This window comes from Hirundo rustica, chromosome 2 (assembly GCF_015227805.2).
Source record: "Hirundo rustica isolate bHirRus1 chromosome 2, bHirRus1.pri.v3, whole genome shotgun sequence".
In the NCBI taxonomy this organism is placed as follows: Eukaryota; Metazoa; Chordata; class Aves; order Passeriformes; family Hirundinidae; genus Hirundo; species Hirundo rustica.
This window is the reverse complement of record NC_053451.1, coordinates 79,381,240-79,397,724: the sequence shown is the minus strand read 5'-3', so window position 1 is coordinate 79,397,724 and position 16,485 is coordinate 79,381,240. Positions and strand designations below refer to the sequence as shown.

General features: G+C 36.3%; 1 protein-coding gene across 1 annotated transcript in view; it reads right to left on the bottom strand.

Annotated features, from left to right (window-relative positions):
- The window catches only part of PCCA (propionyl-CoA carboxylase subunit alpha), a 264,586-nt gene that overhangs the window by 172,668 nt on the left and 75,433 nt on the right, over positions 1-16,485 (bottom strand). Inside the window, 3 exon segments of the mRNA XM_040054654.2 lie at positions 264-358; positions 5,236-5,338; positions 11,906-11,984. Of these exon segments, the coding sequence (XP_039910588.2) occupies positions 264-358; positions 5,236-5,338; positions 11,906-11,984 (277 nt within the window).

Sequence of the window (16,485 nt, the reverse complement as noted above, 5' to 3'; positions counted from 1 at the left end):
ACATACAGTAGATTGGTAAGATCATGAAAAAAAATTAACATACAACACCAATTTTCTTACAGAAAGACACTGTAAAGCAGAATCAAAACACCCTCAAGAACATCAGAATTGCATTACAGTCAAATGACTGTAACAAATATTTCTTTTCTTTGTGCTTTTTAATAAAATAAAGTTTGCTTGCATTTGTACAATAAATAGAACCAGCAGGTTTCCAAAGTGCTTTCAGTTACTACGAAGCTGCATCAAGAATCCAGTATACACACCTTGGGGCTTCCTCCACAACTTTCTGGTTTCTCCTTTGAATGGAGCATTCTCTTTCATTCAGCCACAAGGCATTGCCATGTTTATCTGCCAAAACCTGAAACAGTAACACACTGCTATTAACAAACAATTGTAAGCATATTGTCTTTTGACATAATACTGTCATGCAGAATTTAGGGTTTGGGATTCTTTTGCAATTTAAAAATAAAGTCTGGGGAAAAAAAGCTTGTGTAGAAAATTAATTATATATGAAACACTAATTGAACACTCCTTCAAATTCTGAGTAGGACTATTCTAAGGCCTCTATGTAGAGTTTGTACATAGCAAAACACACTCTCACTTCAAAATTTGATTTCTGAACATTAGGGATCTTCTTACAAAAGGCTGAAATCAGATTAAAACTGCATTACGAAGTTACACAAAAGCAAAATATTGCATCAACAAAATAAATCTCAAAGGATGCCAAATTTTGCTCCTGAATTACACAAAAAAGCTTTCAGAAAAAAATGTCTAATGAAAAATTTCAGAAACTTTGTTTTCCTTCCTTAAGGAGAATAAAATTTGCAGCTACCTCAGTACTTTCAAAGGAAATAAAAGGAGTAGTTTAGAGAAATTTTAGAAAAATCAATAACTACAGTTCCTGGCTGCAGCTTCAGTTCATGGAAGAGGTAACAAAATCAAGTATCTAGATCCAACCATATAAATTACACACTAGAAAAAAGCCCACAAGTTGAGCACGGCATAAAACTCTTAATTGATTTGTCAACTTCAAACTAGAGGTGAAAGTAAGAAAAGGAACTCTGTCCCTTTATGAAATTGACAGTATGATGCAGCCATTTCCAATACCAAATACTAGATTTGAAGATTTAAGTAGACTTCTTCCCATCTTACGATGATAAAATTACACTTATTCTTAGAACAATTTCTTTTAACACGGACCACACCTGCTCCCTTTCTTCCTTGTAAAATTTTTCTTCTAACCCATTTTTTTTTTCCCATCTATCTTCCTGCTCTGGTCTGCAGGAACCCATGCCAATATTCATGCTTCATTCTTTAATAGCTCAGTTCTACACTGAAAACTGACAAGATAAAACAAGGAGACAATCTTCCTCAAACTGTGTGAACTCAACCATATCTATTCACATTTGTGACAACGAATCTGTATTATTTATTACTCCTTTTAGCATCAAAGAGCAACTGTGGCACTAGGCAAGATGAATTCCTCCATCTATGACACCAATGGTTGCTAAGGCGTGAAAAATCCGGGTAGATGTGACTGAAAACGAGGCAGTGAACTTATGAAGACAACCCATGTGCACTGTGCAACATCAGATCTAGGGTATTCTGGTAAGATCAGATGTTTTCCCTCCTAAAAAATTTTGTTGTGCTCCCACAAATATATGGAGCTTTCTAGTGAAAAAAGAGGTCTAGCAGATAGACAGCTTTCCCAGAACCTTCTTCCCTGTCCAGGGGGAGCAGCAGTAGCACCAGGATGCTCCAGCCAACTGCTAGATTCCCTAGGAAGGGACTCAAGGGAAAAGGGAAACAAAAAAACAGGTGCTTCCTACCAAAGTGCTCACCCATCCAATGTAGATGAGTGGAACGCTACAAACTCATGGGGCCCTACAAATCATTTGGGCAGTCCAAAGATTTTTGGACTCATTTTTTGTAGGGGTTATTTTAGTATTAAAGCAGTACCTCTAGAGCATAGCATGGTACTCGATGGAAAAATCACTGTCCTGTAAGTAGATTGATTCCTTGTGAGCATTTCTGCTTCACTGTTAGAAAGCCTACACATTTCTACAGAATTCTGTCTTGTCAAAACAAACAAAAAAATCTTGGAACGTTGCAATAAAAACTGGTCATTGTGCTTCTCTCCTCTCTCTCTGTATTTTTCAGAGGATATCCTCTTCTGAAAAATACAGAGAGAGAGAGAGAGGAGAGAAGCACAATACATTTTTTCAATACAAGCAGTAATTTTTTTTTTTTTTTTTTTTTTCATTTCAGGACATTTCTCATATCTAATTAAACTTCAGCAACCTGGATCTTAAAGGAAATGTTTTTCCATTATTAATTAATGGAAAATAGAGACATGCACAAACATCTACTATGAGAAAGTAATTACAAATAGAATAAGCCAACAACATCCAGCATTAGGTTTTTATCTTTATTCCATCCACTGTTCCAGTAAGAGAAATTAACCATAAAACAATTGTATCTCAGAAGACATTTGCAGCATTCTGAAATCATCATCTCCGAGATGATGTGAGATTCCAGTACACATCTCACTAAAAATGCATGTCCCAGCTACAGCTTTTGTTTCTTTTCTCTAAATATTCATAACAGAAAACACCCCATTCTGTGGGACTAGATGATTAGGACATTAGTACATGCTATGTACATCTACATGCCAAAATAATTAAATATTATGTAGTGGAATCCCTCCTACATGATTCAGCTAAATTCTGTTTCCAGTTGTAGGATTGTTGTCTGGCCAAGTAGTAGACATTCCATGTACTCTTACTTTAAACTTTTTATCAGATACTTCAGGAGAACAAGACTTCAAATCAGTTCAAGCATGAAGTGTATTTGGACTCTATTTTCCTGTTAATTGTTTTAGTCTTTTCTCATGTTTTACAAAGTGATTGTTTTATAGCTAGACACAGGAAACTTCTTATTTAATAATTTTAAGTACCAATGCTTTGGAGAAATATAAGAAAGCTAAAAAAAGTTCTATTTAAAAGTCTCTGCTGAATTCATAAATATTTGGCATCTGGTCTCAAATTGTTTGTATATTCAGCAGTTTGAAAGTGAACCAAGGTCAATGTCCTAAAGCTGATTAGAACATGAAGTTAAAATGATATGCTATGATATTGTTAAAAGGTACCATCAAAGTGCTTGTATAAGGAAAAACAACATTCACTGTATACCCATTATAAATAAAACTATAAATTATTAATAGCAATGTCATTTTGCTGAAATTATTCAACAGTTCCTAAATACAGTACTACTTAACTTTTTGGGGTAACCTTTTTTTAAACCTAAATGAATCAAGACAATGTAAAATCTGCCCCAAACTCATGGAAGCATGGAAGAATCAATCTCATATAACTTTTGCCACTGAAGAATCAGTAGGAACCTGCTGAATCTCCCAAATCTACAAGCACTGAAAGAAAGATCTTTAAGGTGTACTGATCTGCACAGACAGAAAGAAAAAGAGACACAGGTAGCCAAAAATTATTAGCCATAGCAAGAGAATTCAGAAAGATGCTCCAGCAATCTGATCTCTTTTGGACCCAAAGATCAATGCTGAAATTGAGTTCACTATGTACCTTTCCATGACTTTTCAATAGAGAATAAGGCGGGATATAAATTTAATTTCTACACTGTTTTTCCATTTTGCTGTTTCACTGTTTAGAGACCGTTTCTTCATTTCACTCTTCCTTCTTCCCTGCTCCCCTTCTACTCCTCTCTGCTAAGATCATACCAGTATTACTACATCCAGCTCTAGAGTCTTCAGTACAGGAAAGACATGGACCTGTGGACCTGTTCCTACAGGTTCAGAGCAGAACCACAGAAACAATCAGAGGGACTGAACACCTCACCTGTGAGGAAAGGCTGAGAGATGTGGGGTAGTTCAGCCTGGAAAAAAGAAGGCTCAGGGGAGATGTAACGGCAGCTTTTCAGTACTTAGAGGGGGAACTGATAAGAAAGATGGAGACAAACTTTTTAGCAGGGCCTACAGAAACAGGAAAAGGGGCAATGGCTTTAAATTACAAATAATAGATTTAGACTAGATATAAGGGAGAGATCTTTCATTATGAGAGTGGTGAAACAGAACAGGTTGCAGAGAGGTGGCAAATGCCTTATTCCCCAGAAACATTCAAGATCAGGTTGGACAGGGCTCTGAGCAGCCTGATCTAGTTGAAGATGTCCCTGCTCATTGCAGAGGGTTGGACTAGATGGCCTTTCAAGGTCCCTTGCAACTCAAACCATTCTAAGATTCTATGATATGCAAGTCAGTCCCATAGGAGGCATCAGGCTGCGTGCACACACCTGGCAGAGTGAAAAAATGTTAAAAATATCTCTCAGAAATCATCCCACATTATCAAGTTTACTGTTGTTTCACTCAGTTATTGAGCGACTTCAGGGTCCTACTACTTAAAAATTAAAACACCATGTGCCACAGCACAGAAAGGGTTAAATTCTGTGCAAAAAGAAATGAAATTTCTGCATAAAAGGTAATTTCTGTTGAGGAAATTAATATGCTCTGTATAGATTTCTTGTCAGGAAATACCTCATGGCTACTGACAAACACAATTCAGCTACCTACGTAAGATCAAACATCACAAATTTTGAAATCGTAATTTTGTGAACAAGTGCCTAAAAGAAACAACTTTTGGCTGCATCATCAGACCTGACTTAACTCTAAATCAAATAAATTACAGAAATGGAAATAATGCAGAAATTAAAGAGAATACATCTAGTTTTGAACCACAAACTGCCCAAAATGGGACACAAATCCTCCTAAGTTCTCAAGTGGAATTAGATCCTTCAGAACATAATTCCAAAATACTGACAAAACCACCAAGACCTTGCAACAAATTGTCAAGCATGGCAGTTGTTGAACCCCTACATCCTCTACGGCGCTCAAGCACTCCAACAGGATCCAGACTTCAAAACCTCCAGCCTTCAGGACAGATGTCTATGACATTTTTTTTCTCCCCCAACAAACTGAGTACAGTTCACAGTCTTCCTGCCAAAGAAATGCTAGAGAATAAAAACAGGAAGGCTGTATTGTACATGATAGCCAAGTAGTTTGAGCAATGACCCAAGACACCGGAAAACAAAAGACTCTAGGCCATTTTTAGTGGAGTGTTTGAAGCATTTTGAACTTTCATTTATTTATGAGTTCAAACCTCATTAAATAAATATACAATAATTAATAGTAGTAATAATAATAATAGTACAAACCTGGATTTCTATGTGACGAGGGTTATCAATGAACTTTTCTATCAGTAAGCGATCATCACCAAAACTTGAAGCAGCCTCTTGAGATGAAAACCTAAAACCTTCCCTTAAATAATGAGAACAAAAAGAATAATCTGTATTTTGAAAGCCCTGAAGCATACAAGAAAAAACACTTACCGATTTCAGAAAACAGTCAATCTTCACTAATCAACACACACATCCAAAAACCAAGTTATACCATTTGCAGCTCATTCTGTAATGAGTATCCCTTTTTTCATGCTTTTACAAAGACAAAAAAAATCCCAATCAACCACAAACCAAACCGTTCTCAAAGCACAAAAAATTCCAGTGTGTTTAGGAAGCCTGAAAATTTACAACAATTACATATTCATTTTCCTTGTTGGCATTTTCTTCTGCAAAACTAATAAAGTAATAGGATTTTAAGACCCACCTATTACCAAGAACTTGCTGTAACAGAAGTAAAGGTGAAGCACACAGCACACAGCCCTTTTAATACTCAAGAACAGCAGAGGTTGGTTAATTGTGCATTAAAGAACTGCAAATGTAATATTACAGACATTGCAAATTCCACCACTGAACACAACCTAAAGATGCAACACTTGACCTCACAGAACACATCAGTAGTTTTTCCCTGGCTTAAAGTATAAGTGAGTGTTACACAGAGCATTCTGTACGCTTCTCTCTGTTTCTTCTCTTACATATGTAGTTAAACAAAATAAGGATTGCAAGATACTTTATTGATTAACTTTTTTTTTTCTTTAAATAGCAGAAGTTATTTTGTCATAAGCACTGACAAACAACTTCATGAACAGCTTTCTCAGGGTGAGACAGAGCATAATGCAGAGACCCAAAGACTTCACTGAAATTTTCTACAGGCTCTGGAAGTGGCATATTACTGACATTCATGTTGATAAATATGGAAAGCTGGGTCAAATTTCTATGTGACTGTCTACTGAAACAGCATCCCTGACACTTGCGCCCAGAGTAAGAACTACAGCACAACTGAATTGAAATTTTCATGCTTTCCACCTTTTGGATGTAGTTAACCCAGACCATAGATTCATAAGACAGGTAAACTTACAGCAGGGAAAAGTGTAAATTTAAAAGTATATCGTCACATTTTTTTCAACAATGTTGTCATTTTGAGAGAGTATACCTAATGTACAACTCTCCTAATTCATACTTAACTTCAGTATATTTAATTATCTAGTAAAAACAAAAAAGGGACATCAAAATTAGTGATTCTGTGCACTACCTCATCTGTCAAAAAACCCCAAAGTGCTGTAACAAACAGCCATACACAGTGTTTCTTATTAAAACTGATTTACAGCTATTTTAACTCCTATATCAAAGGCTCTATTTTGTTTTGCAAACATTTGTGTCACATAGTTTTATGCACAATTACTCAAATTGACTTTTTCTTTCACTGAAGGAAGTGTGCTAATTAGAAATCTAAACTGCAATACTTGTTAAAAAAGACAGGTGCCTAATCATCTCACCCATACATCTGCAAATCATTTTAAATTATATCTAATAGGAATGACTATCTCAGATATTCTGACCTTGTTTTATCTTACAAAACTGTGCAGTTGTAATTGTCCAGTGATAAAAATTACTTCCAAATGGATGTGAGGGGGAAAAAATTACTGGAAAGAATGAAGAAGCAGAGCCAGCTTTTTAGGGAGGCTGTGTAATCTCAATGCAAGACCCAATCATGCAAAGCTCTAAGCAATCAATTTAAACTGAGAGATGATGCTATTCAGAGGATGAAGCTGCCTCTAGATCCCTTCAAACATGCACAGTTATAAAGAGGAAATACAGGATCTCTCTAAGGTTTCCCTCTCTCCCTCCAGTACGTTTACTCACACTGAAGTTTAAGTTGTACAAAAGCATTACTGATGTTGTAACAAGCCTTCCTGTGGTTGTCTGAAGTGAAATAGCCATGCCAACTTTCTGCCTCCAGCTCTGAGATCAGCAGTGCTGCTTTAATTAATACAATTTTCTTTTGAGCTAGTCAGACAAAAGACTGTACTCATTATGTAAAATTTCAGTTTTACGAATTGAGAAAGTTTTTTTCTTGTCAAGACCAGCATTAGAAGGGCCATCTAGTCAAAAAGTAGATGTTTGATAGCCATTAGTATTGTAGAAGCTCTCTAAAACCCAGATAAGTAGCCAATATATACTCAAATGTCATTGACTTGACACACAGAACCAATTGAGATTGCTTCAGCTTAACTCCAAATTTTTTTAAAGATCAACTAAAATTATCCAGTCACACCATTTTACACATATGCACACGTAGATGGCATGTGAATCTGTGGGTTTTTTTAAAAAATAAGAATTTAGGAAACACTGTTATTTACTCATCCAATAGATTCCTTCCCTTTACCTGAACAGCACATACCTGTGCAAGACAGACCAAAGATGTCAAGTCCATACATTTCTGTTTTTGTAAAGTACTTTGAAAGGCCAAATGCAATGTTTTGGGAAGATAATAAATGCATAGGCTTGTAATAGGTAATGCTGTTGAGTTTTTAAAGCATTGTCCTCTTACACTGCACACTTCATATATCCTTTGTTTTAGGAGGTAGAACATTCAGAACGATTTGCTACTCATTATTCCACATTAACTTATTCCAGTCCCACTGTTCCTTCCAAGCATAAGACCACATAAGAGAAATTATAAGATATTCTTGGAATCTGAGAACAGATGCCTGATTTCTGTCCACAAAATTGGCATAAGCACCAAGAAAGAATTTCAAAAACAGGACAATTTACATTTTCCTATTATTATAGGTTAAAAGACAAAACCTTTTCATCTCTCTGAATATCTGTTGCTGGAAGCTCCCTTGGTAAAAATTTTCAAAACAGATACCCACTAAGCATGCAAGACTTCAATATCTAGGAAAAGTTGCAGAAGGTGAGACAATAGGGGGGAATTACTAACACAAAGCTCCAAATTTTTCAAAGGCAACTCTTAAAAAAATAATTTAGTACAGATTTCCAGCCTGGAGATTATCATATCTGCAGCTGAAGCTACTAGCTAAAGAAACTAATTTCTATCTGCAAATCCACAGAGTTTAAAACATAGGCCAATAGCTCCTGTATGATGTGCTCCAATACTGAACCTTCAAGCCAGTAAGGGCCTTTACATACAAAGATCTCTCACAGCCTCTGCCAGAAAATTTCAATGTGTTCTTTGGAAATGACAGAGTCCTGAATTTAATTCCTTTTCACAGCTGCTAGGCCATTTGGTGCCATGAAGTCTAAAGATTTTGTTAGCTAGTTAGACGTACAATTGTTATGAGCATACTGGAAGGAAGAAGCCTTTAGTTTCTCCACAAAGAGGGAATGATACAGGTGAGGTGGAGTCAGACACGTGCCCCAGTCATGTTTTGCTGTACTGCATCATGAACTTCACATTGCCTATACCTGGAAAGCACTTTCAGATCAGGTTCGCTGGGATACAAGCACAGAGGCTCTTTGCATGCAAGACCAGAGCTGGGATGATCAATGACTAAGTTAAAAATGCTTTTAGATATAAACCACAGGAGAACTTTCTCAGGCTGTAAAAAAATCTACCAATCTGAACTCAAGGCAAACTGCTTTTCAGAAATCTGCCCTTCACTCTCAGTATAATTGCAAGTGGGCATCTATTAGGTGAAAAAAAAGCATGCTAAATTATACTTCTCCAAACCAAGAAAACTGGCTAGGGTTACATTAGAATGAACATAGGGCTATTTTAATGTCAGATATGCATCAGTGGCTTGAACTGTACAGAAAATTCCGCTCTAGAACTTAGCCAAAATTTGGAAAAAAGTAATAGAAGTGAGAACTGGGAGAGACTCAGATCTTAAAAAACACATCAGCTCTATCCAGAGATGGGGTCAATACTGCAGCTGTCCACACTGAAGGGCATGTGAACAGCTAAATACTATCTGAAAATTAACAGACATCTTAGCTATAAGCTGGAATAATATAATAATTACAGAGGATCTAAAACAACTGTCATCACTTGGCATATTTAAGGGATGTGAATGTTGAAGCAGTAAGTTACCACAGTGAATAATTCTATAACAGTAGCAATTAAGTTCCTCAGATCAGTCTTTTTCACTTCAGTGGCTATTTCCACATCATGCCACACATACATTTAAGCCTCCTTATTGTACACATAGCCAGTTGAAACAAGAAAAGTGTTCAACCAGCCTGAAAATCCAAAATATGTTTCAAACAAGGAGAAGATTCTTCACCCAGATAGTGGCTGGGCACTGAAACAGGCACCCCAGGGAAGTGATCACAGCACCAGGCCTGACAGAGTTTAGGATGTGCTTGGACAATGCTCTCAGATACATGGTGTAACTCTTGGGGATGGTTCTATGCCAGGCTAGGGGGTGAACTCCATGATCCTTGTGGATCCCTTCCAAATCAGGAATGATTCTATATAAAGAATTTTGTTTGCAAGTAGTACTTTCAATTAATCTCATGAGACAAGATCACAAGTTTACAGATAAAAATATTACCAACCATTCTTCACACTCATCTTGCATTTATGCAAAAGGCCATTCAGATATTGGTTTTTCCAGAGTCTGCCCATAGCTGATAAATTGTAGTAATGGACCTGAATGCAGCAAAACTATACGGTAGTTTTATGCGGTATTAAAACTATCAAACACATTGTTTTGTCAGTAGCAACTGAATCACCTTCAAAACACTCAAGTCAGGTGTTTTCTGAACACATAAAAAGGAACAATTTCAGACCTGTAACACAACTAATGTACAACAAATCTTTTACAACCTCACAGGTATTCTTAAAGACAGACTGGAAGAGAAACCCAAATGTTCTATTTCACTTGCAAAGTAATTCTGTTTGTCTTCAAGTTCTCTCAAAACTCATGTTCCTCTTCCTGAAACAAGGATTTTGTCAACTTAATTTTACTTATTCAAAGAAATTAAAATAAGCATTTCGCCTTGATTTAGGTTCAATAAATAGTGTTGATCTGTGGCTGCCTGGGTGTTCCTCTCAGGGCCTTTTAGATTTAACATTACACTATAAAGACCAGGCTTTCATAAGTAACGAAGTTGATTATTATAACAATTCCAAATAATGCGGGGCTGAATGATACTTTAGAACTGAATTGGACTCAATGATCCTTGTGGGTCCCAATTCCAGATATTCTATCATTCAAAGGCTTTCCATAAACAAGGCAAGAATTACTGCAGTGCAGTAACTTCTTCAGCCAAGAAAGCCTGCCTTCTCCAACTCATTTATACAAAAAAAAAAAAAATCCCAAATTATCATTAGATAGGACTATGTCAAAGTAATATCACTAAATTAATTCAGTGATATGCAAATGTACATAAAAGAATATCCCTAGCTAGCTTCTACTGGTACCAATCAACTCTACCAGGTGACTTTCTAAACCATAACCACAGCCCTTCTCCAAAATACGTTAGCAATTGTGATTTTAGATCCACTTTTACTTTAAAACAGTTACTTTAATCGAGCTCCTTTGCTCTTTTCTGAGCTAAAAAAGAAATTAACGCCTTCCCTTCAAGTCCAACAGATGGAACTGCCGCCTGAACAAGATCAAGGCAGTAATTTTGGATTCTGAAGCAGTAGCAACAAAGTATCCTTTTAAGAAAGCAGGTTATTCTAGATCTTCATTCTAATGCACAAAACACTATTTTCCTGTTTAGGTTTGAATATAAATGGACTAGGAAGAGCAAGGTACAAAAAAACCCACCATGTTTTCTTTACTAAAATTTAACTGCTAAACATTCATTGGTCTCTCATCCAGTTCTTAGGTTTTGACAAACGAAAATTTAACAGGGGACAGAGAAGTCTTGCAGGTGACTAAATTAAACTAATGAAAATTTCAGTTGTACATTGAGTTGACTCCAGCACATGCGCTGCTCCCTCTGTGCAGAAAGGAAAACATTCAGGTTACTTTGGCTCAAATAGGCTTTTCATTACAAGCTTTGAAAAATCAGAAAATGCCTTTTTCTGTAAGATCAGCAGCACACGGAGTTGAAATCAGGCTCCTCGATGCCAGAACATTAGCAGAGAATGGATTGCAAAATTCCAAGTCAACAACAAAACATCACAAAATGTTCAGGATTCAGACAACCAATAAGAGACATGAAAACATCTGTGTGTTGTTTCAAAACAGACAAAAGTACAATAGTTTCCTGACACAAATGCTTTAAACACAGAAGTATGCAGCTTATTAGAGCACATTCTGGTAACACCGTATGAGTTTCCATGTATGAATTATCACTCTCATCAACTTTAACAGAACTAATGGCATGCATTAATGCTTGTGAATCTACCTAACACAGAGAATTAATAAATCAGCATTCTGAAAGGCATACAGCAAAATGTTATTTACAGTCTAACATAGGACTAACTAATATTGGTTTTTTACTCAAATTAATGGACAATGTTTTGTAATGTTTATGCGATAATTCATTAGAGATAGGGACATGCAAACTTCCAAAGTCTATTTCTCACTATGCCAAAGGGAGAAAACCAAATAATATCCAATTTCTCTGTCTAACATTTCATATCTGCTCAACTGTCAGCTCACAATGGCTTAATGGAACTTCAGTAACTGCAGCATTCATCAAGGCAAGCTTTTGGACAGCATCTCACCTGGTCTCTTCATCATCCCAAGCGATTCTCATGCCTTTCCCACCACCACCTGCTGAGGCCTTGATCATGACAGGGTAGCCTAACAGCGGGGAACAATTAGACAGAAGTTCAAACTTTGTTCAGTTGGTCAGAGGAACATGACAACTGACCACATGTCCAATAAAGCCAGTAGACAATAACTTCGTTTATTAAAACATTTTGCTTGTAGGGAGAACAGAGGAGAAATTTTTTTTTTCAAAACTTAGCTGTCAGTGCAGTAATTTCTACAGCCAAGAAAGGCTGTCTTCTCCAATTCATTTATACCAAAAAAACACTGAATGAATTATTCCCAAATCATGAAGTGATTTATGAATAAAGCATTTGACATTTCTTTAGTAACTTTTTTCCTTTGTTGCTGCTTAAATATTATTTTTTTAATTAATAGCAAAAATGAGTAGATCTTCATAAATTAAGTCTAAAGATTGAGTAAACAAATATTCATCAAGACTTCTAGTGCAGCACATTTTAAATAACAGAGCAGCTCGGGAGCTGTGCTGCTTAGGTATTATGTGATAGTATCAGAAAACAGATTACTTTTGTTTATGATAAAAGAAGTGTTCTACCCAAACTGACATGTAGTAAGAAAAAACAAGGAGTATAAATCTGTCAGCATTGTACATAACTGGCAATATCTTACTTGTACAACAAGATACTGTAATATGGATATGAGGCAGGACCTTCCTTTTCTGAAAGCTAGAAAGTTATCGTAACAAAGCACACAATCTAAGTGCAGATTTAGTAATGATTGTTTATCTTTTAATACAAACCATTTTGTTCAAAGCAACTTGCTAAAATAATTTCATCATAGCAGAGAACTTCACCTTTCTCTATACAAACATGCAGAAAAATAAAAATCAAGAATCTGATTAAAATGCTTTTGACATTTCTAGGATAGCAGAGGATTCTTCATGCCTTTGGTCTCCAGCATGCTTAATGAAAACCACAACATTAGGCAAATATGAGACCCCCTGATATCATCTACCAAGAAGAGTCTATCAGTCTTTGAGAAATTAAGATATATTCTATGAAAGGCTTTGATGTGGGGACAGAAAGAAACATTCGAAGATGGTTGCTAGAAGTAGTCCAGTCTACTGTCATATGTGTTACTGATATCTACAGTTTCTTTCTGGAATGTAGATCTACTCTTGCTCTGTCAAGTGACAGTAATACAATATTCCCATGTCCTCAGAATGATCTAACTGAAAGAAGGTTCAGGAGAAGATAAAACCAGCAAGATCTAGAAAACCTTTGTTATCTTAAAAATTCTGAAATGGATACTAAAAAAAAAGGCATGAGACAAGCATAAGAAACAGAAGTGTTGATTGGAAGGCAGGAAAGCAGCAGCAGTACAAGAGAACATTAAATTAACAAAGAAACAGGGGAAAAAAAATCAATAAAATACTTTCCAACTTAACACATTATTAGACTGTGAAACCCCAGGCTATAATGCATTCACATGGCTGAAAGCTGTAGAGAGATAAGCATATGTAGAGCACAAACTAAACTCCTATAGGCATGGATTACCAAAATGCTATAAATCTCCATGCCTTGGAGCCTAAAGTAGTCTCTTGTTACAACATACAAGGTTAAGACCAAACAGAGCCATGCAAATAACCTTTCTAGAGTCTTAGATTTTCTTATGAAATATCTGATACTGCCCATGGAAGAGTACAGGATAAGACACAGAGTAACAACGAGCTTGATCCAGGCCCCTGCAATCCCGGAGATTAAAGGGTAAAGGCAAAATAACTCTAGATTACATGCAGCAACAGTGAAGTTCAACCAATTTTTGTCAAATGCAGTATATGCAATACCTACACAAGAGCATTTTATTGATGCCATGGCTGCATTTTCACATCCCTGGCAGCTGCCAGGCTCCTATGCAAGTCACTGGTTATCTTGAAATAAAGCTAAAAGCACATCTTGTTTAACTTCCATGCAAGAAATGCGATTTTACTTGATAACATAAGTGAATCTCTGGCAATACTATCACCATCTGGAGACCCTGTCCAACCCAAAAAGCTGCAAGAGTGAAATTTTGAATTGTTTTAAGCCTTATATAGCAAATGCACTAAGACAACTTCCATCACTTAATCTATTTTATTCAGTGTTACATGTACTTGAAAAAATCATCATTAATTATGCTACCAATTTCAGTCTAACCATATCAGTCTCTTGAATGGTTTGCTGATATTAATTCTGTAAGCAGAATCTAGTCCTAATTTACTGTTCCTTAGTTTCCCAAAGCAAAAGAGGTATGTTGAAAATGAGCCTTGGTAAGTCTTCATATGCTTCAAAATGTAATTCATATCTCACAACTCACATGGTTAGATTATCAGAGTATACATGGGTTACTAGTATCATTCACCAAGTGTAAAATCACTTTGCTTCCACTCCCCCACACCTTCTATATATAGTGATTATAAGTCAGCCATGCTTGCAGGCAAAGCAGTTAAAGATTCCCAAGAGCCACTCTGTAAGTAAAAATAAGTTTTAAAAAAATGAAATAAGGCCTCTTTTGAAAAAATAGATACAGCTTTCCTGGTTGAGAATGAAAAATTGCAACAGACCTCTATATGTTAGCATGTAAATTAGCCAGTCCCCTGAAAACAAGGGTCCCGGAGCTTTTGCTCAAATATGAGCACTCCTTGCTCTTGGGGGCACTGAACTAAGCTTTAGAGCAGCTCTTTAGCCAATACCAAAGACTGAAAGGAAAGCCTTGTAAAATTTCAGTTTTGCATACATATTGGGTATAGGATACTGGGATCAGAATGCATTACTCAACACTCTTAATTTTGTACTATTCACTAGTAATCAAAATTGCTAAAGTATGTTCACATGAATTGGTTGGATTAATTGTGGGAAGGGAGAGGCATGCAAACAATTTCTAACACCATTTGTAAGTACCCACAACAGCAGCAATGAAAAGACTCACAAAGCAGACATATTTTCGAGTAGGTGTTACATTTTCAATCCTTTCCTCAAATTCAATGCCAATTTATGTGAAACTAAAATTCCATCTGAGACTAAAACCTACTCTTGTTTTATAGTTTTCCATTCTTGTGATAACTCTTAAGGATTGGTCTAAAGATCTTAGGAGGCAAAAAAGCAAAAAAGCACTTGAAGATCACTGCACCTGCTTTTGCTGCTAAATTGGCAGCCATAAGTTAGAACGGCTTTGTTTCCAGGACAGTGACTGTTCTGAGAATCTGAATGATACAAGGAATAAACAAACTTCTGATGATCCACAGCTATTAGCTCCCACCCTTTGCCACCATGATTTTTGATGTCATTTACTCATTTTTATAAAGTGCAGGTAGTAGACCACGGAACACATTGTGCAATACTGAGCAATACTCCACTAACTAAACCCATGTCAAATGAAACATGACAAAAAATAATCTTGCTCATCTCTTCAGTTTTGTACAGACTTCCATTTAGTTCTAACTGACTGCACTCCATAGCTGGTTCAATCCTTTCAATTAGAGGAGTCAAATTTTGTGGAGTTTCATCAATGCTTCAGAATTAAGAATCCAACAGTTCTTAATGTACAATTCTACAAACAGACCTAAAAGCAGCATGGGAAAAGGACCAATGTAATTAAGCACTACAGAAAGGATCAGAAGAGCACAACAGCCCACACCAACAAATAGAGAAGAGAGACAGTAGAAAGGAGCCAATACAGCAATTTGTTCCTGAACTTCTTCCAATTTCCAATTTAATCTAGTTTCCCTCTAACATTCTCTCTATACAATGCAGCAAAACACCTCAAATCAGGGGCAAAAAGAAGGTTTCACTCCCACACCTAGAAAATGTGTATCCATAGATAATAGTCACTGAAAGAGGTAAAGGCTGTGTTCTCAACCCTGAGGTGCCATGCTCTACTACTGGATCTTTGGCCAAAACACGGCAGGGAGAAGCAGAAAAAAACCACAGGCAGCAAGAGAGCATCACACACAGTTTTACTGTTTTAAGCGCTGACCAATGGTTATTTTTTTAAGAATTACTTAAGCTTTCTTAGAAAACTGAAACTCTGGATTAGTGAAATTAGAAACAATCTGAAGGTACTCCACTGCATATCAACTGCTTTACACATAAGGAGAAATACAATATATATATACACAAGAGACTATAAATTCATTCTATCTCAGATCTTTTGAAATTAAAATCACTACATTTTATTCTGGTCAGTGGTTACAATTAGACAGAAGCTTAACCAAGATGATCAACTTGTCGAAACATGGGTGGGGGAAAAGCTAGAAGGGACATTTTTCTTTCAACTACGTGGCATCATAGTATAAACCCTTCTTGTATCAAAACAGTTTAAGAATTTTCCATCTTAAAAAAGCACCACCCAGCTGTCTGTAATTGACTTTATTATCACAGATTTAAGACTGCCTTGATACAATGACCTCCAAAGTGCTACTGATATCAAAGACAGGAACCAGTCAACAGAACACCAGAAGAACTCAGAAGAAAATTAAAAAAGAATGTATTTTAAAGGGTGTCTAGAAAGCCACTGCACGCCTTTTGACTTACAT